Source organism: Fundulus heteroclitus, chromosome 5 (genome assembly GCF_011125445.2).
Source record: "Fundulus heteroclitus isolate FHET01 chromosome 5, MU-UCD_Fhet_4.1, whole genome shotgun sequence".
Lineage (NCBI taxonomy): Eukaryota > Metazoa > Chordata > Actinopteri > Cyprinodontiformes > Fundulidae > Fundulus > Fundulus heteroclitus.
Genome location: NC_046365.1, coordinates 40,357,317 through 40,384,163, shown reverse-complemented (window position 1 = coordinate 40,384,163; position 26,847 = coordinate 40,357,317). Strand labels below are relative to the sequence as shown.

Here is a 26,847-nt window from a genome sequence, read left to right as displayed (position 1 = left end):
TTTTCTCTAAAAAATGGTTTATTGAACAGGGTCTAACTGATCCCAACCATCTGATTCAACTGATAAACTTTTAAAAATGATTTACCACGGGGAACATATTAGCAACTGGAGGTAGGAAAGAGAAACTTAAAACACGACAACATGCACAACAGGGTTAAAAAAAAGAAAAAAAAAGAAAAAGAAATCAAGAGTTGGCATAATAAATACGGTTAAAAAGAAAATACTGGGTTGTTCTGACAGTTTAAGAAGGTTACAGTAACATTTATCCACTTTTCTTTATCCAAGCGTCATTTCAGTGTAACAATACAACCAATCAGACAGAAGGCCTGTGTGTATCGCCTTCAAGCCAACATGGTGTGAATCATCTTTGTGGAGACCAAGGCACTGGACTTTTTACCAGGAGAACCCAGTGCATAACAACAGTGTGTGACTGCTGCAGCCTCCCAGACGCATCCCGTAAAAAAAAAACAACCCGACTGGTTTAGGAGGCCCAGCAGGTGCGTCTGCGACCAACATACTCAGGTACCGATCAACAGTACGGACCAGGCAGGACATTTCAGGCCGTCGTGATCTTCAGGTTTACAGGTTATCTACTTTGATGTGCGTTTATCTAAATATACAGTTGGAAAAGAGGTGAGCAAGACACTAATATAAAAAAAAAAAAAAAAAGTATGTTGACCTCTGCTACAGTGACATGATGAGTGGCGGCGTAAATAAAGCACAACGATAAGAAGAAATGTAACAGGACTAAAAGCAACGTTCGTGACAGGAAGTGAGACGAATAAAAAGCCGGCGTGAGGTTTTTTTTTTTTTTTTTTTTTTCATAAAACTGAGTGGTCCCCACGTTCCTCATTTTAGGCAGCAGAAGACACGGAGTTCCCGTTCCCCTCGTCAAAGCTGACACTTCCATCTTAGGCCTTCTCCAGGGACTGGTAGTACTCCTTCAGAACAGCCCAGGCTTTCTGGGCCATGAAGCCGTCGGGGGGGTTCTCTCCCTCACGAGCCATCCTCCGCATGCGTGTTCCCGAGATGAAATCATAATCCTGATGGCTGCAGGTAACAGAAAAACACCAGAGAGGTGTTAGGAGGTGAGGGTGCTGTTCCCCCTGCTCCCCTGTAGGGGGCGTGTTTCTCTGAGAACAGGTTGAAGGAAGAAGACAAAACAGGAGCGACATGACAGCTTTGAATGTTAAAACCTCTCTAGACTCTGATTCTGGGAGCTAAATGTTCGTCTTCTCCAGAGCGACATTTCAGAGCAGTGGAAAAACACAACAACAGAGAAAGGAAAAAAACTACAAGGTGACAATATTTTTATTCTGCCTGCATCTGGATAACAGAACCATGAACTCTGAGCAGCGGCGTCCCGTCTGCCGTTTTGCTCTCCATGTGCGATTCTCGTGATGAACTCATTTTGTCAGAGTCAAATATATTTGTGAAACGATAGTTTTCAGATGGTTTGTTGCATTGAGCTGTTAATATTATTTTGGGTTCAGGCCTGCTCAAGGTTTCACTGTAAAACCGTGTTTAACTGCAGAGCTGTGTAACACCGACTGCTCTCTCTCCGTCTCACACAGTGTGACGGAACCTTGACAGAAATAATTAGTGATCGGTTAAAACAAAAAGGCTCCTTTTTAGTTACAACAAATGAACGATTTAACAATCTGACACATAACAGGAAATCAAATGTTGTGATTTTGCACTTGCCTACAGAGCAGGTTAGAGAGCTATAAAGGAGGCAGTTCATGTTCTTAAAGGCAGATGTGAGACTTCGAGAGGCTGTTTCATTAGAAATCACAGATTAGTAACAAGAGTTACATTTCTAGTTTAAATTGTTGACAATTGAATCTGATGAAACCAGAAAAAGCAGCTTAGAGCTTTAATGAAATCAGTACATCTGTCCTGATGCTTCTTCATTGATCCAACACCTGCCTGTATGAACGTGCTGAACGACAAGCAGCCACATTAAAAAGGTACATAGCAACATTATACGCTTGTTAAAAAAAAAAAAATAGGTTATAAACACCAAGCCTCCTCCTGATAGTGTTTTGGTGGTCCCTTTTCGGCCAAAACATAATTTGCTCTCGGGCGCGATGACCAGATATAAACAGTCGTGGCGCCATCTAGTGACAGTATCGCAGAACTGCCATAATGCCAGTTTGCTTAAGTAATAAATCAAAATTAAATAATGCGGGACCGAGCCTGACCTTCTGCAATGCCTCGCAGTAAAGCAGCAGCTCAGCGTGTTCAAAGACCAACCGTTATTAATTAAATAAACGATCTACAGCAACTTTTAGAGCCTCATATCAGAACATTTACTCACGTCAGTCAACTCTGCGTCACAAATGAGCCTCGGCAGGTTTAGCGTCCGCTTCAGTGAACACCAACGTTCAGACTGGATTCCCAGAGACAATCCAGGCTTTTCCCTCTTGGCATCAGATTTAATTGTGTTTTTTTTTTTTCACTGGTTAGAGAACCTTTCTGTATTGTTTCGCCTGGTGATGCTAATAGCCGTTAGCTGCTTCCTTGTTTTAACCCCTGTTGCACATGCGCAGCGCGTACTTTCATTAAAATCATAAATAAACACCGAAGGCTTTATTTACTAACAAATTGAGCAAAAACAAAGCATAAAACACCAAAACAACAACTAATATGCCAGCACGACGTGATAATCTTTCATAAAAACTTTGTATGCAACCAGAGTAAGCTACTGACGTATAAATAAAAAAAGTAAAATAATATGGCTATGCACCTTTAAACTGAGCTTTTCCCTCATGTGAAGAAGGAATCCAGGTTAAAATGTGCCATATGAAGCAGGACTATTATAACTCTGATCAACTTTGCATCATGGAAAACTTGACTAATCATTTGATTAATCTGAATATTTCCCTCTGAATGCAGCTAAAGTTATTCAACCTTCTTCGGACTGAGTGGAAAAGCAAATAAACGTCATGACTTTAGCTAAAAATCATTTGCATTGTGCAGATTGAGACTTTAATCAGCGGCACGTCTGTGATTCTGAGCAACATCAAAGCTGAAAATGCTGCGACTCAGAGAGAGAAAGAAAACAAATGGTGTTATTGTTGGCTTGGACCTCCGCTGCAAACAGCAGAGACACGGGGAAAGCAGGAGGAGGGGGGAACAGGAGCCTTTCTCTAAACAACACGACCTCGATGAGAAATGAATTTACAGAATATAATTTCTGTTTAGGCTGCTTGGCCTAGTTGGGCTAAACGTGACATATTACCTCAGATTAAATGTGCAAATAAACTTTTAAATTGACCTAGCGAGAGCTCTTCCTGTACCACCAAGACAAATGGAGACTAGAGAGTCGAGACTGGAAGGTCTGTGCTTTGAAGGAGGAGTCAGGACCAAAGAGTGCTTACTTCTTAGGCTCGTAGAAGTCCATGGCTCTTTTGACCTTGTTGTACGCGGCGACCTTAAAGGGGACGATCTCCAGGGAGACGAGGCCCGGGGCCATGGTGAGGACCTTGGCCCCGTGAGTCGGCTCGTACAGGTCTTTGCCTGTGGCAGGGTGGGGCATGCCTGCAGGATCTCGACCCACGATGTAGAAATTGGCCCCGGCCACCATACGTGCCCGACAATGCCACTGCACCTGAGGGAGCAGGAAATGAACATTACGACGCGTTTTCAAATCACCGTGGCTTTGGATTTATGCTGGAGAACAAAAAAAAAAAAGCCTATTCTGACATGTGAGCATGAACCCAGTTTCTCTACGCATAAGAACAGCTACTACTCCACTACTGGCCCTGAAAGGAGGATTTATTCCCGGTGTTTATCATTTTTTGCAGGTTCTGGTAATGCATGGCGCTCTCCTAACTTTACATGCATTAGAGGACAAAGTCTCCCACTCAAAACAATGGAAACGTATAGATCATCCTGTGTTATCTCTGCAGAGCCACCTCCACTCCTGCTGCAGGCAGGGAGACGGTCCAGCTGGGCGTTAACAGGAGTACGCAGCTGCAGCCTGATGCAGCTATGACGTTTCACTTTATTAAACATGAACACGCACCCTGTGCTGCTTTCAGCGTGCCACAATTAAAAACAGAAGTCTAAATACCTTTTAAGATTTTGCTTTCTAACTTCCTGTTAAATCAAGAATAGAATTCAAAATTCTCCTTCTAACGTATAAAGCCCTTAATAATCAAGCTCCATCATATATCAGAGCTCTGATTACCCCGTATGTTCCTAACAGAGCACTTCGCTCTCAGACTGCAGGTCTGCTGGTGGTTCCTAGAGTCTCTAAAAGTAGAATGGGAGGCAGATCCTTTAGCTATCAGGCTCCTCTCCTGTGGAACCAACTCCCAGTTTTGGTCCGTGAGGCAGACACCCCGTCTACTTTTAAGACTAATCTTAAAAAACGTTCCTTTCTGACAAAGCTTATAGTTAGTTAGAGTGGCTCATGTTACCCTGAGCTACCTCTATAGTTATGCTGCTATAGGCTTAGGCTGCTGGAGGACATCGGGGCCTATTTCTCTCACTCTGCTGAGTTCTCCTACTGCTCTCCAATTTGCATTGCTTGTTGTTATTTCAACTTTTTGTTCTCTGTCATTTTTCTCTTCATAGAAGGTACACCTGGTCTGGCGTTCTGTTAGCTGTGACATCATCAGAGGAGGCAGATCATCCACTATTACCATCTAACATAGAAAGTACTCCTGGGTCAATGTGAGCTTCTGTGCTTTCTGTGTCTCTGCTCTGTCTTCTCTAACATAGAAAGTACTCCTGGGTCAATGTGAGCTTCTGAGCTTTCTGTGTCTCTGCTCTGTCCTCTATAAGCCCCAGTGGGTGGAGGCAGATGAGCGTTCACACTGAGCCTGGTTCTGGTTCTGCTGGAGATTCTCCTCCCTGTTAAAGGGGAGTTTTCCTCTCCACTGTCGCTTCATGCATGCTCAGTATGAGGGATTGCTGCAAAGCCATCAACAATGCAGACGACTGTCCACTGTGGCTCTACGCTCTTTCAGGAGGAGTGAATGCTGCTTGGAGAGACTTGATGCAACCTGCTGGGTTTCCTTAGAGAGGAAACTTTCTCACCAACCTGGAGGATCTGATGGAGTCTGACTTTGGAAAGAGACTTGAGACGACATGTTGTGAATTGGCGCTATATAAATAAAATTTAATTGAATTGAAAAAGCTGAACTAAAGCAGCAAAATGCTCATGAAATGCTTTAATTGGGAGGAGTTTCCTATACATCTGCTCTCAAAGGATTTAAAGACGCTGGCAAAGAAGACGACAATTAAACTAAAAATGACTCAAATGTATAACTTAGTTAATTTAATAAAAAAAAAACACTAATGAAAATGATTTCCCATAAACACCTTATAAAGAGAGTTTTATTACTGAGAGCAGACCGAGGCATTCTTGCACCGACACGGGGGACATTTGTACCTCTGGAGTAAAAAAAACATTAAAACTGACAAATGAGGGAAGAATAGCGACTTCTTGGTCTTCTGTGAATTCCAGCTTCATTTTTTCCGCACAAAGCTCAAAGGGGAGCAGAGGTTGCTGGTTTGGAGCCTATAAAAAAGTCTAAACGTGAGATTTAAAACGATGCCTGCAGAAGTAAACCTGTGGGGGTGTCTTCCCAGAATGCCAGCTGTCGCCACTGCAGCTCTGAACATGAGCACCTTCATTTCTAATGAGAACTTTCCACAATAAATCACAATCAGCTTTATTGGCCAGGTTTGTGCTCATAAATAAGGAATTTGACTTTCCACGTTGCTCTCAATGCAAAGACATTTTTAAAAGGTGCATGACGCACGTTTTAAAGTTAAATATCAATTTTCTTTCCCATAGATGCGCCTAGAATTGCCCGACGTAGTTGTCTCTATAGTCTGAGCAGAGCACCAGCTGCTGTTTCCCTTCCTGTCTTTAGTCAGCCAGAACGTGACGGTCTCCTGCCCTGATTCACCCGTCATCACTCAGGCGTACTCAGACATCGCTGTCTGAGAAAGCATGACGCCTCGATCACGTTTACCTCAGTTGGTCCCGCATACATCATGGGAGAGGGAAAAATGGCAACAATGGTTGAATCCGGATCCAACACGCGCTCCTCCAGCACGGCGGCGTGCTGCTTCATCCTCCATGGCAGCGGGACGTCGTCGTCTTTGGTCCAGCCTCCCAGCGGGTGGAGCAGCAGGACGGGCCGGCGGTAGCCTCGCTCCACGAGCCGTTTCTGGGTGTCCTGCATCAGGAGGGCGTGGCCGTTATGGACCGGGTTACGCAGCTGAAAGGCGAACACTGCATCTAACCAGAGGGAAAGGCAAGAGCGGGTTCGTTAAAATGACACCAAAACCAGGAAGCAGCTCAGGCTAGGCGTTCTGTCACTCCTTCATATATTTAAGACGTGGTTCCATACCAGCGTTCATTTCTTTAAACTTCTGTTTGAGCTCGTTGGGTGTCAGTCGGTACTGGTCCAGACCGTCATTCCAGGAGATCTTGTCTAGGACTTGCAGGTCTCCACCAACCAGCCAGTCACCACTCTCCATCACCATCTGAAAACAGGAACAGAATAATTATGACAATTGTGCCGAAATCACACACAACACCAAAAAAGACTAATTACAGTCAGAGTCACCGATTTTTCCAGAGGTTTCCCCAAGTCCCTTTTCGAATAAAGACCGTCTTCTTACCTCGCTGTTACGCTGTTAAGGGGGATCGCGTAAAAAAAAAAATTTTATCAAATCCTCTCTGGTCTTATTTCTTTCTACTGAGGTCTTCCTCTTCTTCTGATAAATGTGTACGTGTTTCACTTCTTTTGACTCTCAGCCATGTTCTACGGTGAGAGCAGCGGAGCTACAATGAACAGCTAACTCCGAAGCTAACCGCTAAGCTAACCGCTAAGCTAACTGGATACATAAACACTAGAAGTGCACAGCCAGCAAGCAGAAACTCAGAAGGAAAGAGCCTGCACACGCGCGTCAAAATGATAATATGTGGGAGAACCAGTAGAGAAGGTGATTCCTCAGGAACATGAGGGACAGATGGAGGTGAGAGCAGGAACAAAACTCTGACCAATCTTTGCCCTTCAGACTGAACGGGATAGATTAGTTAGCGCTTACAGCCCTGCAGCTCCCACAGAGAATGATTATTTTAACCTCCTTTTTCTGAATACAAATTGTCGTAATTACTTTCAGGATGGACGGACGATTTCACCCACTATAACAAAGTGTTTCTGAACAGGATTAGCAACTATAGCTTTAAAAGCCCACCGTGTGGTTTAAAGGAGTTTGGTTTGTTCCCAAATCCAACACTTTGGTAACTGATCTGGACTTGAATAGGTAAATAATGTCATTCAATTGGATCCAGATGATCCCACTGGCTGTCAAAGACCGGAGGAGGAGGAGCTTTGCTAAAGTCTACAGTCTACGTACATTCCCTTCATTTTTGACACGTTAATCAAAAAGGACGACTCCAGAAAATCCAGCAGGACAGTCGGGGCATCAGGGACACAATGACTTAGGACAACTATCTGATATGTTGACTCTCATGCTGACTTTAACACATATTTGTGTAAAATACAAACAACAAAGGGTGACAAAATGCAACAGAGGCACACTTGTAGGAGACACAACATCAGACAGTGTGCCATTTACCTCGACCTGCTGTGTCCTCCTATCTGTTAGAAAATCAATTAGCAGCAACGTAAAGGCAGTATCGTCACTGCTGGATTTTAGGCTACGTTCAATCTGCAGGTCTTGACGCTCAATTCAGATTTTCTGATGAAATCAGATTTATTAAGGTGGTCGTTCATACTACTGTTAAATGTGACATCATCAGACTTCTGTCTGAATGCGCAGAAAACAGAAGGAGACGTCACAGAGGAACGCACTGTTTACAGAAGTAATGGTGAATGTAATTGTTTCTAGAAGTCTTCATTAAAGTTTTGTTAATTAAAAACCCAATTTTTTTTTAAATAAAACGCAGATCCCGGCTGACATCTCTCCTTATTATTAGAAAGCTGTTGATCAATGGGAGCCGACAATATTAAGACCTCATCATAGCAAGAAGTAAGGTAAGAAGAAAGCAGCACAGCTGATTATGGTCTTTCATGGAGCGCTAGCTGCTGCTAATGGATGAGTAGTTGGAACCACGAGGATGACGTGAAAGACGGATAAAATGCGACGCCAGACGCTTTGAAAGACATCCGATACGTATACCAATCGGTACCAAGTATGGAAGTGGCACAGATCGCATTTGTTGGGGGGTGAAAAGATCATAATTGGTCGTTCGTACTGCCGTGAAAAAGACAGGGATGGGCAAAAAGATCAGATTTCGGTCACATTTCCCCGCAGTGTGAACGTAGCCTTAGTCTCTCTACCAGCATGTGGGGTTAGGTGATGAGAAGTCAATAGAAAGTACTGGCTGAGAGGTGATCTGGTACTGTAGGAGAGTTCTCCTGTTAGAAATTAAAACTAATCTGGACTCAAGAGGGTTTAAGACCACAGAGCAATTAAATGTGATCATGCAGCTAAACCAAGATGCTGCTGCTGAAATCCTGACCAACAGCAGGGACCTGCGTCATTCTACTACAGTCCCAACTCTCTGCACTGAACCCCTGTTTGTCTAGAGATATCATTTAAAATCTGATGGTCCATGATGCGCTCAATGGTCTTGGGCCGAAACACCTTCACAGTTGGTGGGTATTAAGGTTAATTTGCCATCTAAAAAAAAATATTGCTGACAAATTCAAACATCAGCAGAAAAAAGTTAATTCAATAAAAAAAAAAAAAAACTGTTTCTTTGTTACAGCAATTCCTGAATGCTGGTTCTAGTTTAAGATTCGATCCGGCTTCATTCCACAACAAAGTGACTTATGTTCTCATGTCTGCAATTAAAAAAATATTAAAGATAAATAAATGAATAAAAATCAACCATTGGCACTGAAGCTGCAGGAACAGGGTGATTTTGTGTCAGGCGCTATCTTTGGACTCCCTCCGGTGGTCCTTATCACACCTGGGCTAGAGTTACTGAAAGCAGAGATCTGCATGAAAGAGACAAATCTAAACAAGAACTCCAACCACCTCACTTATTTCATTTACATATAATTCATCATGTAAATGGCCTTTAGAAAAAAAAAAAAAAAAAAAAAAAAGCCTGGCTGCAGTTTGATTCAAACCGGCTTTTAAATCACGACGCTGTCGGCAGCAGAGGCGTCTCTGTGATCTGATCAAAAGCAAGATCATGTGAGAAAGTTCCAGCATCACTTATAGATTTTGTTTTTTCTACACTAACTTATCCAGTTTGTCCACTTTTGGCTGGGATTCATGTGGGAAAAGGCGGGAGAAGAGTCGCAAATGCAAGCATGAAAGAAAGTCCGACCGCTTCACATGAGAAAAGGGCCCCGACCGAACACACAGCCGCCGCGCCGTGGCTTCCGGTGTTTGTGTGTGTGTGTGTGTGTGTGTGGGGTGGGATTGGTCGACAGACAGGTAAACAGGAAAAAGTGGATTAAGTACGTCTGAAGCGGAGCGGCTCATTTGTGGCTGACAGCAGACAGAAACAATGTCGCAGAGCTGTCACTGTAAAGCGCCGCTGACAGATCGGCTCCGGTGCAGCCAGTGAAACGTATATTCATGTAAACACACACACACTTTGGGGGGGGGGGGGGGCTAATCAGCACAGGCTGCACACACACATCAGGTTAGACGGTCTAGAGACGCAGCGCTGAGGAGCGTGTGTGTGGCGGCGGCACCGAGGCATCAGGTGTCGACAGTGGAGTCATGGTCCCAATTTAGGACACGTGTGCCCCCCCCATCCATCATTTAACACATGAGCCCCATTTCACCACGGCTACGCTGGGAAAAGCATGAAAGCTGAAGTTTTCTGGGGCTCCGACTCCGCAGACTGGTTTTTATTCACCAAAAAGGCGGTGAAATAAGTCAGTGACTGTAAAGAAAGTTAAGCCAATTGATAAGGGGTGTACCTACGGCCCCTTCTGTCCTCCTTTTGTTTCCTTTAAAGTTTATATAGTTATAGTTGGTGTCTGTACGCTGTTAGCGCAACAAGCCAAAGTCAAATTCCTCGTTTTGGACACAATCGTGTGCAGGGATGGGAATCGAAAACCGGTTCCTGTTCAGAACCGGTTCCGTGTTTTTTAATTCCATGGCACCGTTTGGCAGCTAGCTAAACGACGCTCTTAGCAGCACAACATTAGCACGACGTTTATTTTACGCAAGTTACGTCACGTTTTATACGCAAGTTACGCACACGGCGTTCAGTAAGCACGTGTGCGTAACTTGCGCACGACGTGACCAGGCTTAAAGCAAAACAAAAAAAAATGCCGCCCCATCGGGGGAAGCGGTCGACAGTTTGGTTTCATTTTAAGGAAGAGAAAGATGGCAACGAGGCGCTTTGCAATCATTGCAAAATGGCATATACATCCGCGGGAGGAAATAGATCCAACAGGCAGAAACACCTGCGCACACAATATGGCATACAATTTAACGAATGCCGTGTTTTTGATTCTTACCGGACAGAAGCTAAAGTTACGACCAGCATGGAAGGCAACTCTGGTGGTAAGTAGCTAGTTTTACATCAGTGGCTGGTTCCTAGTAAATCATATGCCATTTCTGGAAATAAACCAATTTCCTACATCTCTTTGGGGTTATTAAGGGAGTGTGCCTTTCTCGTTAATCCAGCCCTTCATTGGTAGCATGTTTAATTAGAACTACTGGTAGCTGGAATTCTTACATGATTCTAGCTATTGCAGTGGATGTAACGAAACATGATATGAAGTTGCTCCGCAGTTCAGGTAGCGAGAGAAAGGTGGCGTTAATGCTAATACCAGTAATGCTTTTTTATTAAACGGATGCCTTCTCTGTTAGATTTAGATGACTGAGGTTATCTAAAGAGAGATTAATAAGCAACTGTCACAACAAACTTACATTTTCTTGTATTCTAAGCAACTCATCTACTGTATTTAAGTTTGTTCTTATATTCCTTTTTTTATTGAAACAAATATAAATGTTACTCCGGTTGCACATTTGCTGTGGACATCTTGACCTCGTTAGTTTGTAAGGTCGTGTGATAGTTAAGTAAACAAAGTTGATGCTCATCATCAAACTGTTTGTTCTCCTTTTTTCCCCAAATTGGAATCGAAAAGAGAATCGAAAATGAATCGAATCGTTTCACAGAATCGATAAGGGAATCGGAATCGTGAAAATCTTTTCAATTCCCAACCCTAATCGTGTGCAAAACATCTGGTTCTGGATGGATGGACGATAGCGCACCGCAACATTATTTCCCATTCAGCACTGAGATTTCACCGTCTGGCTCAAAATACAATTATAAAACGTATGTTTCAAACATGTATCCCTTGGAAAATGCTACATTTTACAGACATGTTGACTTCATTTGTCGATATTTGTTTGTTTTGGGGGATTTCTGGTAACTAAAATAGGTGAGAAAAAAAAGAACTTTTCTGGGTTGTGCAACAACATTGTGTCCCATCAACAGCAAACAGCTGGACTAAAATACGACAGAAGAATTTGGAGAGAAGTGGGATGAGCGGAAACTACAAATGGCTAACAGATTTTTTTTTTTAGGTGAAGCAAATATCTCAGCATCCAAATGTAACAACTGCAGGAGGAGGGTGGAACAAAAAGATCAAGTGATTACGCAGGAAGCTCGGTTCCTGCAGATGTTTGATCTTCCCATCGCTGGGTTCTGTCTGCAGGATCTAAAGGGCAGCTTTCTTTCACACACGCTTTGTGTTGTAATGTTGGGTGTAATGCCGTGTCTTGTTGCTCCAAAATAAAAAAAAAGTCTCCATTTGTGGGAATCCAGGGATTCCAAAAAGGCAAACCAACAGATGAATTATCTGGTATTTTTGGGCTGCAACTTTCTGCCGTATTAAAAAAAAAAATACCACAAAAGTAGAGCACAACCACTGGTTTTATAAATGAATCGATGGTTCATGATGTGCATTTTCTAAACTGACTGTACAATACCGCGCTACCCTTCAAACAGAAACGTTACGATTAGCTATACAGTGAATCCACCGCGGTTCCTTTTAAATGCAAACACCTCCGCTGAACCAAGTCTCTGCGGATCATTTCTGAGAAGCTCTTCCAAGCCGACCCCAAAAAAAAAAGAAAAAACTCGATTTGCATCGCCGGTTTCACCGACATCTCATCAAACATGGGATCCGGGGTGGTTCCAGTTTGTTCTGGCAGGCCTACAGTGAAGATCCGCGGGCTGTCGGCAGCAGAGGTGTCCGTGTGACGGGATCAATAAGCACTCGGCTCGCCCCAAGAATGTTTTCAGGCTCACGCAGCAATTTGTTTCCCCACAACCTAATAAATCCAGCCTGTCCGGAGCTGGCTGCGTCTCAGCCGGGGAAGGAAGGGAGGAGGATCCGACAAGTTCTCGCTCTGCTAACGTACACGACCGGGAGGCGGACTGTTGGCATGAAAACAATCAAAAAAAAGGCGAACCAGAGAGCGGCCCGTGTGACGGCTGAACTAAGCCCAGACGAGGCGCTCCGGCACCTCAGGGCGGCACCAACCTTGATGTACGGGTGCTCTTTGCAGGTGGTGCCCCACTGCCGGGCGCAGCGCTCCTCCTTTCTGTGCTCGTAAAACTCCGGGTTACGAAGAATGGCCACCCGCCTGCCCTCGTAGACCAGCGCCACGGCCGTCACGCCGTCCAGACGCTCCTTATCCGCCGCCGACACCGGCAGCACGACGGGGACCGACAGGTTGATCACGCCACCTGGAGAAGAAGGAGGGCATCCGTGTGAAAATACACGCCAGCGTCTGCCAGTGTTGTAGTCAAGTCACTATGCCTCGAGTCCGAGTCCAGGTTCGAGTCTCCAGTGTTCAAGTCCGAGTCATTAAAAGAAAATCCGAGTCGAGTCCGAGTCGAGTCACTATTGATCAAGTCGAGTCCAAGTTCTGCACTAAAGTAAGCATAGCCTACATGTTTTTAAACAAAAAAAAAATCTACACTCCACCACATTGCACTAATAATTTAGATATTAAAATCATACACCAAATAATATTCTAATGACATATTAAAATTATAGCCTAATGATATAAAAAAAAAAGTTGAGTCTTTTTCTCAATTTCCGAGTCAGAATGATCTGAATGTAGGAGTCCGAGTCATCAGTGGTCAGGTCCAAGTCAAGTCACGAGTCTCTAAATTTAGCTAATGACTCGAGTCCGAGACTCGAACTCGAGTACTACAACATTGGCGTCTGCACAGCAAAGCTTTTTATGGGTGCTGAGCCCCTGTTCAAGATTTCACTGTTGAAAGGGGAGCCACTGCCCCCCCAAGGACTAACAGGGTTATTTTTATTATCATGATTATTGATTTCTGTAACTTTTAAGCCGATACACGTCTTTCTCCGTGGGGCGTAGCTCCTGGCTGCAGGCAGGATGTGGGGAACATCTCTGCAGCGCTCACCAACCTCCAAACCAATTAGAGGATTTAAGCTTCAGTAATAAATTAGTCGGGTTACACAAGTTTCTTTACTCCAGCGCTCACAGGGCCATGGAGAAAGATTTGTTTATTACAGAACTCAGTTGGTTTAAATCCTCCCTAAAGAACAGAGACTTCTTTGTGTCAGCAGGTAACTTCTCATCAGAGCAGACAAAAGTTACATGTGGGGTTCCCCAAGGTTCAGTCCTGGGAACCCTTCTATTTTATATCTATAAGCTCCCACTAGCTGAGGTTATAACATGAAACAAGATTAGTTATCACCACTATGCAGATGATACTCAGCTCTACATCACCATGTCACCAGGTGACTCTGAACCATCCATGACCTGAACAGATGCTTAGAACAATCAATGCATGGGGGTGCTAAAATGTTCTCCAGCTGAACAGAAACTAACATGAAGTTATTATCTTTGGACCTAAAGAGGAACAAACCAGAGTCAGCAGCAGCTTCAGTTCTTACAGCTACAAACTGGTGATCAGGTCTGAAATCTGGGAGTAGTGATGGACTCAGACCTGAACCTTCAAGGACACATAAAGACGTCACAAAGTCAGCGTTCTACCACCTGGAGAACATTTCCAGGATTAAAGGACTGATGTCCCGACGAGGTCTGGAGAAACTCATCCATGCATTTATATTTAGTCGCATTGATCACTGCAGCTGTGTTTTCACAGGTCTGCCTAAAAAAAAAAAAAATCAACTGCAGCTGATCCAGAACCCTGCTGCTCATGTTTATCACTAAAACCAGGAAGATAGAGAACATGGACCTGGTTCTGAAGTCCCTCCACTGGCTCCCTGTGGCTCAGAGAATAGACTTTAACTTTTGACTCGCGTCCCTCGTCGGTCTGGATTGATGCAACCTCCCAGAGGAGGGAGACGCTGGAGCATTTTTACCGGTTTGGTTGTTTTAGGCTAAAAAATATGAAGCTGTGTAGTTTTTTTTTTTGTTTATAAATCACTGAACGGCTTAGCACCTAAATACATTAAAAACCTGTTGTTGCTGCATCAACAATCTGCTAAAAAGATTTAGTATTTCCTTATTTCTGAAAGCAAAACCAAAGCATACCTTTACAAAATACTCAGGATTCCTCCTTCTAACACGGTGAGGAAGACTGTGCTTGTTTGTCAAAATTCTAATAAATTAAATAAATCAATTTATCTCTTTATTCTTGTATTTTACAAAAACCAAACATGCCAAAAACGGGTCAACCTTCTCTGGCGCTTTCAAGCTCTGTGATCACTGGCTCCTAAGTGACGCCCACCTGAATTAAAGCGCAAGGCAGCAGCCCACCGAAGCAGCACTGGTTCTGTGTCGTTAAAAACAAAAGAGCATGAAACACAGCTACCAACTCTCCTGTTGACTTTAACTGGCACACTTTGCTACGGGTGGAAGGACATTAAATGTAGTGATTCACGTTTTGAATGGTGACCGCTGACAAAAGACCCCAGGTCAGAGGGAAGGGAGGGGAGCAGTAAGAGCGCTGAGGCACAGACACACAGTGCATGTAGTTAAAAAATGCAAAATTAATAAAAACAAAACTTATTAAAAAAAAGGTGCTTTTTAGAGTATCTGGTTAGCAGAACTGTTTTCTGATCCAGCATGCAGCTATGACTGGTTCTGAATGAAGGCTTTATCTGGCAGCCGCTCTCTCCACTTCCCTCCTGTGTACGCAGTACTGGACGGTACCAGCTTACTTTTACCTCTGGTTAAGACCAGAATTATTTATAACTCTGATCACTCTTCTTAATGGCCGCAAGTTGTGAAAGAAGCTGAAACAGCTCCGTAGAAGGCGGGGTTTAGACCGAGCGCTGAATGGACAGAGCTGTGAACGGATCATCCGCAGCCCAAATGGGCTTTCTTATTTTAATGCATGAGAAATGCGATGTGTTGCGTGTCAAGTCAGTGAAAGTCAGTGAAATGCGTGTGTCACACGGTCAGTGTGTCAGAGCCTTGTGTTTATGTATCTGGCTAGCTTAGCGGCTAGCTTAGCGGCTAGCTTAGCGGCTAGCTTAGCGGCTAGCTTAGCGGCTAGCTTAGCGGCTAGCTTAGCGGCTAGCTTAGCGGTTAGCGGTTCGTTGTAGCTCCGCTGCTCTCACCGTAAACTTTGAACATGGCTGAGAGTCACAAGAAGTTAAACGCATTCATGTTTATGAGAAGAAGGACGAAGGCCTCAGTAGAAAGAAATGAGACCAGAGTGGATTTAGGAGATTTTTTCCACATGATCCCCCTGAAGTGTGGAACAGCAGCTAAGACGATCTTGCACATGCGCAGTTAATTTAAAAAGGGACTTGAGGAGACTTCTAAAAAAAAAAAAATCACAAACTCTAACTTTAAGGTGAAATTGTGAAAAAACCATAAAAGTATCAAATAATCCAGTCAGATAAATGTCAACGTTAGAGTCTAATCCTGTTAGCACCGCTAAGCTCACAGCTGAGCTACGCAGGTTCAAAGTGGATGTTTTCTCACTTCTATGGACAGATTTTTTTTTTTTATTTCCTAATTTTCCTTAAACACCAAAAGATGGGTGGCTACCAAAGGTCACAGGACGCGATTCCCCATCCAGCCACACATTTTAACGCATTTTATTTTAAAATCAGGGTTTTTTTTTCTCCAATGCTGAGGGAGTAGTGATAAACTGAAAAATAATAAAAACCGAAGAACAGGCAGATGGGAAAAACGTGTGCTTCATCGTTTCTGCTCCCTTAAAGTCTGGAGACGGACCAGATGGATGAAAGCAAACAGGCCTCCTGGAGGGAAAAGAAAGCCGTCGTCTGTTTTCTTAACGACTTTATGGTCTCAATCACAGGACTCCGAGTCTTCTGTGCTGCAACATGAGCTTCGTTTTGTAGAAGTAGAATGGAAAGTGAAGCGCTTGCTTCAGGGCAGGGCTAACTTTTAACTTGCTCAATTATAAACAACACATGGTTACAGTGCTCTGTACTCAGACGCTCAGCAAAAGGACACGCCAGCGTTCACGTAAAGATCCTTACATACAAGTTTACACACATGGCAACATGATTTCCATCACGGGAATTTAAAAAAGTCACACTGCTTAAAAAGGCTGCAATACATCTAGAAAGGCATCACTTAAAGTTTCAACAAGCAGATTCCGCTGATTAATGACTTTAGTTTACTTTTTATTTTCTACCGTTTTACCCTTTAGCTCTTTGAGACTTGTTAAAATGAAAAATTCTATAAAAATAAAATGTATTATTATTATTATTATTATTATTATTATTATTATTATTATTATTATTATTATTATTATTATTATTATTATTATTATTATTATTTGAATTTGTAATGAGAATAAGAACATTTTCTTAGGCCAAATCTGGAAGGTACTGAGACAAATGTTTGTACTTTTAAGTAGACATCTCAAGATTTTGCTCCTCCTCAGCAATTGTTTGTGTAGTTATCTCCATCTAGCGGCCATTTTTAACATAAAAAGTTGTGTTTTTATTCAGCGCCCTTACCATCCAGCAGACAATCGAAGTGAAGACACTGCAGATACTCCCTCTCTCTCATAAAGCCATTGAGAGGAGTGGCCCAGCCCTCAGCCAGCACCTGCACCCACTGCATGTCCAGCTGAGGATGAAAACAGGAAGCAGCGGGTCAGAGTCCATCACACGCATGCTGAAAACGCACAGAGCGTGGCTGCAGGGTGAGAGCCACTACAAGAAGGTCACCTTTCCGATCTGAACTGCAGGAAGAGTCTCTGCGTCCGCCTTGGCCAGGTCCAGTTTATTCTCCTGCACATACAGCTCTTTGACTTCATAGGAGGCATCAACAGGAACGATGTCCTGAAGGAAACACATTTAACAGTGAACCGGCCTGCAGGTGGAAGCTTTGGGGATCTAAAATGCAACGTTTGTGCAACTTTGATTCCTCTCTGCCACCTAGTGGCCAAAAGGAAAATAACATCCTGATAATGTTTTAACGTTTGAAGCCAGAAAAGTTTAAGTGGTTTTGATAGATACAAGAACATCAGGAATAACCGATAACTGGGATCTGGTTAATCCACGCTTTCATTAGATAAACTACATCATCTTCCAAATTTTAAATCTTTAGCGATTTTGTTGAAGTAATGGAAGAGTTTATTGTACATTTAAAGATGAAATTTTAACACTGCTTCAAACCCCTTGGAAAAAAATAATAATACTGTCAGTCGGTTGTGAAAAACAAATCATATTTGGTCTCAAACATTACAGAGTCGGTCCAGAGTTCTCATTATTTGTTTAATCAACCGGCCAAACAAAGAAATCATCTCATGAATCAACGTGGTACAAAATAAGCCGATATCATTGGAAAAAAAGCCATAGTTTTCTAAGAACTCAGCAAATTATCGAGCAAATTATTCCCAGGAACTTTGGTCCTTTTAAGAAAACCAAGCTGTGGACGACGAGCATTCTTCTCTTCAGACCTGGAGCGTAACAAACCGGACCTTCCTACTCCTAAAGGTCACCCGTGTGGCCCTCACCCGCTCCTGAAGCAGGTCCACCAGCTGCTGAATGCAGTCGTTCACGTTGCACGAGTCGGTCTTCAGCACCAGCTCCGGAGCTTCCGGCTTCTCGTACTCCGAGTCGATGCCGGTGAAACCTGCGGAGAGAAAAAGATGAAAACCTCTTCGGTTTAGGCTCACTGGTCACCAGAGCAGCACTTTATTAAAAAAAAAACTCTTACTGACGTATAGCTGATCAGACATAATCAGGTTAAAATGTTTCCTCCTCATTCAACACGGGTTAGATTATTAAGTATTTAAAGCATTGAATCAGATCAGAGGTAATGTCTAAAAAACAAACGGGACTTAAAAACGGATCAAAGGTATGAAGATTATGTTGAGATCATGTTTTGGAGATTTAGGTTGAAAACCTCTCCAGACTCAAATATTCAGTTTTCAGTCCGTTTTGGTCTGTTTCCATGTAAAACATGAGAAATTACACATTAAATGATCAACTTTTAGGAAAGGAAACAAGGAAGGAGAGCAAATAGACGGACTGAGACACCCTTTAAACAACGGAGGGTGGGAACTCTGTACCTGTGGAGGTTAAGCACCTTCACCCATCCTCTAATTTAACGTTCTGACAGAAAAAATAAACTCTTTCAAAAATGAGTCAAATTTAAAGAAAAAAACTCTTGTTTCAACCCCTTATTGGAAATCATCCTTTACTTATGACACCTGCTCTGAGACCGAAAGGGCCGAACACATTCAGGTCAAAACACTGAAGGTAAATTTTAAACATATTCAGATATTTTAGAATATTTCCTAAGAAGAAGAAGAAAAAAATACACGTTGCATCAAAGTTTGGGACAGTAATTTCCTGACTGAAAAAACAGAAACGTTGCTCTTTCAAACGAGAGTCTAACATTTGATGCTGTGAGGAAGTTGGCAGGAAGCTCCGTCTGCAGCTTCATGTTGAGCCCAAATGTTCCAGATGTGTTCGGTCCAGCTGGGTCCGGTTTCCTGCCGCCTTCGGTGGAAATATTCCAAATCTGATCCTGGTTTTATTCATTCGGCACCTCTCACAGATAAAAATTACCTCAACAAGTCATTAAACGATATATTTTCTCCTAAGGAGAGGGAAGTCCTGACAAGAACGCCTTCAGCTGCTTTTTAAGGGACAACCAGAGCATTTTAGACTCAGGCGACCGGTCCAGGGTGAGGAATGGCGACTCGACTTTGAGACTTAGGTTGGAAAAATAAAACTGGAGGCTTGACTCGTGGTGCGAGACTCGAGTCCTAGTCAGTTACTACGTTGTGTATTACAGAACGACTGGGAAAACTGGGATGTGAGCGGCAGCTGGAAGCTACTGCGCATGTTTTATTGTGAAAGGATGCGTTTAATTGTCAGCCAGTGAGGTTAGCGGATTATCATGGGATGGTAATGGCTCATAATGTGTTCATGTTAGCCGTAGCTTCACAATAAGCGTGTCTCCAACTGAACGCCGTAGCCCGATCGTTCTGGTGCCGGTACGAGCGTCGGCCATTTTTCACAGCTTTTTAGCCAAATCCCTTTAAAGGCTTTAAAAGGGGTCGTGTCAACACGCTTAATTTTTCTGAGGCTATAATGGTTATGATCGGCTGAGGACTGATTACGCCGTGTTAGAGTCAAGAATGAGGGGCGGTCAGCTTTCTCTTAGGGCTGCACGATTCTTGCAAAAATCTGCGATGTATTTGAACCATAATTGCGATTTAATTTTGACTTTTCTCTGCATTAACAACAAGCAAAAAAAAAAAAATGGCCTGAAGATAAAGATGTTTGTAACTTTTTATTAATCAGAGTATTTTTAGCTGAGAATGTCTTTTAATTGATTTGGACATACCAACACCTGAAGGACATCTGATCCATTAATTGTTACATAGCCAAAAATTACAGACCTCTGTGATTTGGAAATTATGTTTTTTAAACAGCGATTATATTGCAAATGCGATTAATTGTCCAGCTCTGCTTTCTCTTTTTGCTCAAAAACAGTCATCTTTCTACATAGGTTTATCTTTCTATGTAATTCATATTCTCCAATCAGAGCGCACCATCAAGCAAACCCCTCCCCCTCCTCCCCTCAGCTGCTGCGCCGGTCGTGCTTAAAAGGCTTATATTGACCCAGTTCTTGATTAATAGTTACTTCTTATTTCCAGCTTCTTTAAATTACACGTCAGTTATTACAAAGAGAGATAACAGGCCGCGTTTACTTGTGTCTTGTATTTAGAGAACTTGGTTACTTCCCTCCCTGCAGACCAAAGATGCACACGTGTCATTTATGTTGGATTGTCTAAAAGCCAGCATGAAGATGTTTTATCACCTACGCCTTTAAACCGCTACTATTCTACAACATTGTTGTTTTATTTTATTTGTCTACTTTTGGTGTACATGAGGAAATAAAGCAATGACTTATAATCAGAAAACTAACCTGTTTTTTTTTTATCTTCTTCAAGGTGAGAAGTTTATTCTGCACATCACTGTGGTAACAAAATCAGCATGATGTGTCATTGCAGGTTAACATTGTGTCTCTAAGCTTATTATGAGCTGCCGGCGTTAGATTTGTCAGCTGCATTTTTAGCATCTCATTTAGCCAAACAGAGCCAGATTGAGTCAGCATACATCTTTGCGTTTCTGCAGCGACGATGGCGCAGAAGATGATGAGGTGAATTCGCCAACGGCCAGTCAGCTACGTTCTTCTCAAGGTCTGAGAAACACAAGGTTGCTTCTGGCCTCAAGACAAGGTAGCAGCTCATCCAGGCCAGCAAAGGAAAACAAGCATGGAGGCGCCGAGTCAGGCTGCCTGCCTGGGATGACAACGAGAGGCTGGGCGGTACGGCGTAAAAATAAAATCTCCCTCCTTTTTGTTTCACAAAAAGCAATTAAAGAAAACATCTTAAAAACTTGCTTTTCTGTCAAGCACTTCGTCTACAAGTTGACCTGCATTCAAAGGCACTGGACTCTGTACCACATTCACGTATTTGCACATTTGCATCCTTACCCAGCATTACAAATGCTGCCGATCTCTCAGTCTCTATAATGCACTCTTGCACAAATCATTTCTGCACATACAAATGTTTTTTTAAGAAATACTCACCTGTACACTGTGATCGCACACCGACTCTTTCTCCTGCATCGTTTACATTTCAATTGCTGTACTGTTAAATCACTGCTGCACTTTATCCTGTAATTTTATCCTGTAATTTACTTTATCCTGTAATCTACTGCAATTCACTGTTATTTTCAAGCTGTATGCAAACGAAATTTCGTTCTGTACGCACTATGTGCATACAGAATGACAAATAAAGTTGTCTAAGTTTAAGTCTAAGTCTAAAGAGCAACTAAAATCCAAGATGGCGGCCCTGCCGTTGTGAACAATGAAAATCTAGCAAAACGTTTGCTGCTAGTGGTTTGACACAATGAGCTAACGGGCTAACTTAAAAAAAAAAAAAGTAAATAAGTAAATTAAAAAGTACCTTGCATTTTGGTAAAATAAAAAAAGTTACAACATTTTGACAATATATATTTTCCCAAACATATATTCAGCATTGCTTTCTCTTCATGGAAGCCCAAATATGGTCATTGGCAAAATAAAATCCAGATTTAAAAACAAAAAAAAAATGTATCTTGTAAAATTCTAAATTAAAATTAATCGATTTATCGATTAATTTGATGTGACGAGGCATAGATGTGACGAGGCGTCCTCCTGGATGCTGGAGCTCAAACTTCCAGCAGATCATCGTTGAGATGAACATCTGCAGAGCGGCTCAGGGTTTGTTGTCGCAGCGTCGGAACAAGGGCCAAATTTAGCCAAACGTGAACAGGTCTGTTTAAACTGATTTTGACATAACTAAATATATCTTGGATCAACTAATGTTTTTAGTATCAATTACTTTGACCCTATTAATTACCCACAGTGCTGCAAACTGGACTAGCAGCCCATCCTTCAAGGTGGTTTACAAAAAGGCAGAACTTAGTATTTACACACAGCTGACTGATAAAGTTTAGTCCTTTTTGGAAGAAAAGATTGTGATTTAGTGATAAACGCAGCTGTGTTGTAGACGTGCCTCCCATTCTGAAAAGACAAACCAACCCGACTGTCCCAGATCGAGACGGTTTACAATATTATGAGCCAGTCTGGTAAGCAGGCGTTAAGCCTGAGTTACACTTGTGAGTTCTGAAGCCCTGTGGACGTTTATACTCCACACAGACGTAGTTGCAATATTTGCATAAACCACAGGGGGGCAGTACTCAACATAACCAGTGGAAATGCAGTAAAAAGGGAAGAAACAGTTCACGCATGCAGTATTTTAAACAATCATGAAGAATAGTTGGTGTGTTTCTGGCAGCTAAACAGAAATAAACGGAGGGCTAGAGACGTAGAGGACGGCATGCTCACCTGTCGCATAACAGAAAGATTTGAAGACTTGAAGATGGGAATACAGCCCCTCTGTAAAGCTCATAGAGATCTTATTTAAATAGAATATTTAAAAAAAACCACTTCGCTCTACTAAAAAAAAAGCTGATGGATGCTGATGGTGCACGCAACCCTCAATGCGGCGAGTACAAACCCAGCTTTCACAGTGTTATGAAATACTTCATTGTTTACTATGCAAACCAAATGGAAATCTAGTTTCACCAAAACGCTGAAGAGAAACCCAGGACAGAACGTTCAAAATAAAACGAAGACTTAAAGAATAAAAGTCCACCTCTTATCTCCCCGGCTCGGGCTTTCTTGTACAGCCCCTTCACATCCCTCTGCTCACAGACGTCCAGCGGAGCGTCCACAAAGACCTCAAAGAACGGTAAACCTGCCGCTTCATGGATCTTCCTGGCATTCAGGCGATCCTGCCAGGAGAAAAAAAAATAAATAAATCAGAGACACTAGACTCTTACCAGCCATTTATTAACAGATAACCTATTCCCAGACTTTAATTAACTACGTGACTTGGGTACTGATAAAGTCACAGTTTGCGTTCCTGCCTGGAATGGTCCACTCACCCTGCTGTAGGGAGAAATGAAGCTGGCGAGGCAGACCAGACCTGCGTCTGCAAAAAGCCGCGCCACCTCAGCAATGCGCCTGATGTTCTCCTCGCGGTCCTCCGGGCTGAAACCCAGATTTTTGTTCAGCCCCTGGCGGATATTGTCCCCGTCCAGAGTGTAGCAGGGGATACCGTGACAAACGAGGTACTCCTCCAGCGCCATGCTCACCGTGGTCTTCCCTGCTCCGGACAGACCTGCGCCGGGAGGAAGGAAGGAAACAGGATTCTAGAAAAGCTCCGGTCTGAAATCTGCGGAAACCTGTCAGCAGCCCGCGGCCTCCTACCTGTGAGCCAGACGGTGCATCCTCTGAAGCCTCCTCGCGTGCCCACAACCTGCCCGCGCTTGTTACGGCTGACGTGGTGAGCTTGGTAGGTGACATTGGTCGCACGTTGCATTCCCTTAAACGATTCATTATGCTCATTTGAGAGTTTTAAAAACAAAAATTAAGTCAAACAAACTTTAAAAGCACAGCGTAGTCCAAATAAGTGAAACTGCACAACACGTGGAATCACAAAGAACTGCTCAGACGTATTATTTGGCTGGATATTATATTTAAAGTGTTATTAGAGCCAGCCAATAATTCAATAACAATATTTATCGATCCATAGACGTATATCAATGATAGATAAAAAAGGGTCAATAAAAAGTTCAATAGAATAAAAGTTTTCCTTCCTTTTGCATTCTACCCATGTAGGTTAATATTACAGTCATTGCATCATCCCAACCAATCACAATGCAGACCCAGGAACCAAGCTCCGCCCCTTAAAAGAGTTCATAGAGCAGGCTGTTTTTCGTTTTTTATTAAACTTGTAGTTTTGGTAAAAAGTTGGTTAAATAAAGGGTTCAGTTTAAATTCACTGTTTGTGTCTGTATCTAAAAATTAGTCGCTAACAGCATAAAATGGCCAGGGCTGCACTAAAAATATAGATTTTCAATTTGTTGATAATTATCAACATCGATCAATATGATTTATATTTTATCGATATGCTTTTTGCTCCTATATCGTCCAGCCCAAAGTGCTATAAATTTTCAGTGGTTTTAATATTAAACTTCAAATAATAACGGGAACATTTTAATGGGGGAAGGAGGCGGCTGGAAAAATGGACTTAATTGATATTGCATCACAATATTCAGCAATAACTTCGCAGTTACACGTTTTCCTGAAAACCAGCAGCCATTATAAGGAACTGCCATGAAATTGTATCAACAGAAAAGCATGTTGACTTGTGTTATTCTTTTAGCTGAAGCGTTTTCTGGTGTTGTGCATTCCTGACTCTAGTGTTATGAAGCAGCACTGAGATCAGTTTATGGTACAGTCTGTGCAAACGTCCCTCAGCTGCTGGTCCTTCACGCCTGCATTAAAATCATCTTGACTGACAGGTTTTTGTCAAGGTTTTCCTGATGGCTGAAAATTTCCAGAAGAATGTTTGTTGGGCAATTTAAATCATTCTACCCCAAAGTGGTTCTTAGAATGAACGAGGGGAACCTGGAACAACAGAACTTTGGGTTGTTTAGAGTTCCTGTTGCTAAGCCAAACCAGTGGCCTCACTTTGAAATGAGCTTGATGCTCAACATTTTGTGTTGCTTTGCTTTTTATGTAACGAAAAATAACAAGTAAAAAGATAAAACCTAAAAGTTTTGAACAGTGTTGCATATGATAAAGAAAAACAAGTTTTAAACATAAGACTTTAAAACATGTTGATGGGCTGCACATTTTTACTACCAGATTGGACAGAAATGGTTACATAATCTATATTAAAATAGATTTAAATGGATATATCGTTAATGTGGAATAAAATCAAAAATACCTGCACATGTGCACACAGCGAGACCCTCACAGAAGAGTTAATGCTAAAAGTTTGTGCAATAGTTTGCAGTGAGCTAGGGTTAGCCTCGGTGCTATTAGCGGCTAACCTGTAGCGGCTAATGCTAGCGACGGTAGCTCGTTAGCTAGTTAGCTCGTTTAAATGTAGTTTCTGAAAACAGCAATAAAACAGCGCTCCAAATCAGTGTGAGAGAATTACGACTCACCCAGTTCTGGATGGTGTTGCTCAGCTTCTGTTTCTTGTTCGAGTTCCCATGAGTCTCCATCATGAGCGACCTCAGGAGTCACAGCGGCTGTTTGCGCGTAGATGTGCAGAAAAGCCCAAACGGAGCAGCAGGATCCACAGAGGCGCGTTTGGCTCCTGGTGCAGGTGAACGTTCTCGCAGGCCACAGGTATGTTCATTCAACGGAGGAACTCAGGGCAGAGCAGGTTCTCCCAACCTGGAAGGCTCCTCCGGCGGCCACGTCACCAGCGAAACGATGACGTGTTTCCGGGGTCTGTGTGGACCGCTCAGAAAGCTGATGTCAGTTTTGCTTCATCATTACGGCAGGCCGTTGTGGCATATAATCAGAGCACGCGTCTGATTACATTTAAAGGGAAAGTTTGGATTGTTTTTAGTGAGGTTCTGTTACGCCGTTATTAGTGAAACAAATACAGTATATTTTTGTTTGTTTATTTAAACACCACAGAAACAAAATAAAAAAAGGTTAAAAATAAAACAACGACTTCTATTCTAAAGCTGAAGACGTTTCGCTTCCCATCCTGGAAGTTTCCTGGATGGGAAGCGAATAGAAGTCTCAGCCTCAGAATAGAAGTCCAGTTGTTGTTTTTTGTATCTATATACACACTGTGAACTCTTTATTTTAATTAGATTATTTTACTGCTTTTCCTTCTTGTAAAACTCTTCATCTGCTGTGTGGTTTAATAATTGTTCACTTCAATGTTAGGACCATTCCTGTGTATTTTGCTTTAGTGAGAAACACCTTTTCAATTCCTTGGTAAGTCTATATGTGAAAAGTTATACAATAAAACAAACTTTGGCTCATAAAATTATAACTACTGATGTGAATACCATCAATTATTTGTTCATCACGTCACCTGTTGGTGAGTGGGATGATGTACTGTCGTCCAGTACAACAGACGAGCTACTAGTTCAAGCTGCTGAAGAACTTAATGCTGGTTCTGATGGAAAGGTGTCAGAATACACAGTGGATGTCAGCTTGTTACGTCAGGAAACCTATGCTGGTTAAAACACCAATGTTGTTCCCTTAATATTGTAAAAAATATTTCACAATTGATTACTATTTTTAACAACTCAGACAGAAACTGCTTATATAAAATGCTGTAATGGCATGGAAGCTAGTTATTATTTCATGTCTTTACAACAGTAATGAGTTTGGTCAGATATTCCCATGCTGTCTATACTTGCATATAATTGTTTCAACAGACACCTTCAGTATCCGGAAATTGCAGAAGTGGGGAATCCAGGTTCAAAAAGTAAAAAAACGGTCCAGAGATTAAACCATTGGCATTTCCAACTCCACAGCAAAGACAGGGGCTGCATCTGAAAACCTTTTGGGTAAGGACTCATCAGCCAAAGTAGAGGAACGTCGCCATGATAAGCTCTGTCCGAATAGTGCAGTAGTTCCTTTACCTTAGGAATATTGCCAAAATTAGAATTATTTTGTCCAGGAGTAACGCTGAAAAACTACTCCATGCATTTGTTACTTCAAGGCTGGACTATTGTAATTCTTTACTATCAGGAAGTCCACAAAATGCAGTTCGAAGTCTTCAGCTGATCCAAAATGCTGCAGCAAGAGTTCTGATGAAAATCAACAAGAGGGATCATATTTCTCCAATTTTAGCTTCCCTTCATTGGCTTCCTGTTAAATCAAGAATTGAATTTAAATTTCTTCTTATAACGTATAGAGCCCTTAATAATCAAGCTCCATCATATATCAGAGCTCTGATTACCCCGTATGTTCCTAACAGAGCACTTCGCTCTCAGACTGCAGGTCTGCTGGTGGTTCCTAGAGTCTCTA

General features: G+C 42.4%; 1 protein-coding gene across 1 annotated transcript; it reads right to left on the bottom strand.

Annotated features, from left to right (window-relative positions):
- On the bottom strand, window positions 1-25,295 carry papss1 (3'-phosphoadenosine 5'-phosphosulfate synthase 1). The gene is made up of 12 exons (XM_012852734.3): window positions 25,011-25,295; window positions 23,263-23,377; window positions 22,938-23,173; window positions 22,646-22,784; window positions 17,939-18,057; window positions 17,148-17,261; window positions 16,935-17,046; window positions 12,525-12,730; window positions 6,375-6,510; window positions 5,994-6,262; window positions 3,384-3,613; window positions 1-1,050 (listed from the first exon to the last, which is right to left on the bottom strand). Exons 1-12 carry the CDS (start codon window positions 25,071-25,073, stop codon window positions 912-914), a joined length of 1,878 nt encoding a protein of 625 aa, XP_012708188.1. The 5' UTR covers window positions 25,074-25,295; the 3' UTR covers window positions 1-911.
- Between the last annotated feature and the right edge of the window lie 1,552 nt (window positions 25,296-26,847).

Coding starts and splice junctions, on each gene's coding strand:
- papss1 (XM_012852734.3), bottom strand. CDS start 25,073: ATGATGGAGACTCATGGGAACTCGAACAAGAAACAGAAGCTGAGCAAC. Junction 23,174..23,262: donor ATGCACCGTCTGGCTCACAG/GTAGGAGGCCGC, acceptor CTCCCGGCGCAG/GTCTGTCCGGAGCAGGGAAG. Junction 17,047..17,147: donor CTGCAGTTCAGATCGGAAAG/GTGACCTTCTTG, acceptor TTTCATCCTCAG/CTGGACATGCAGTGGGTGCA.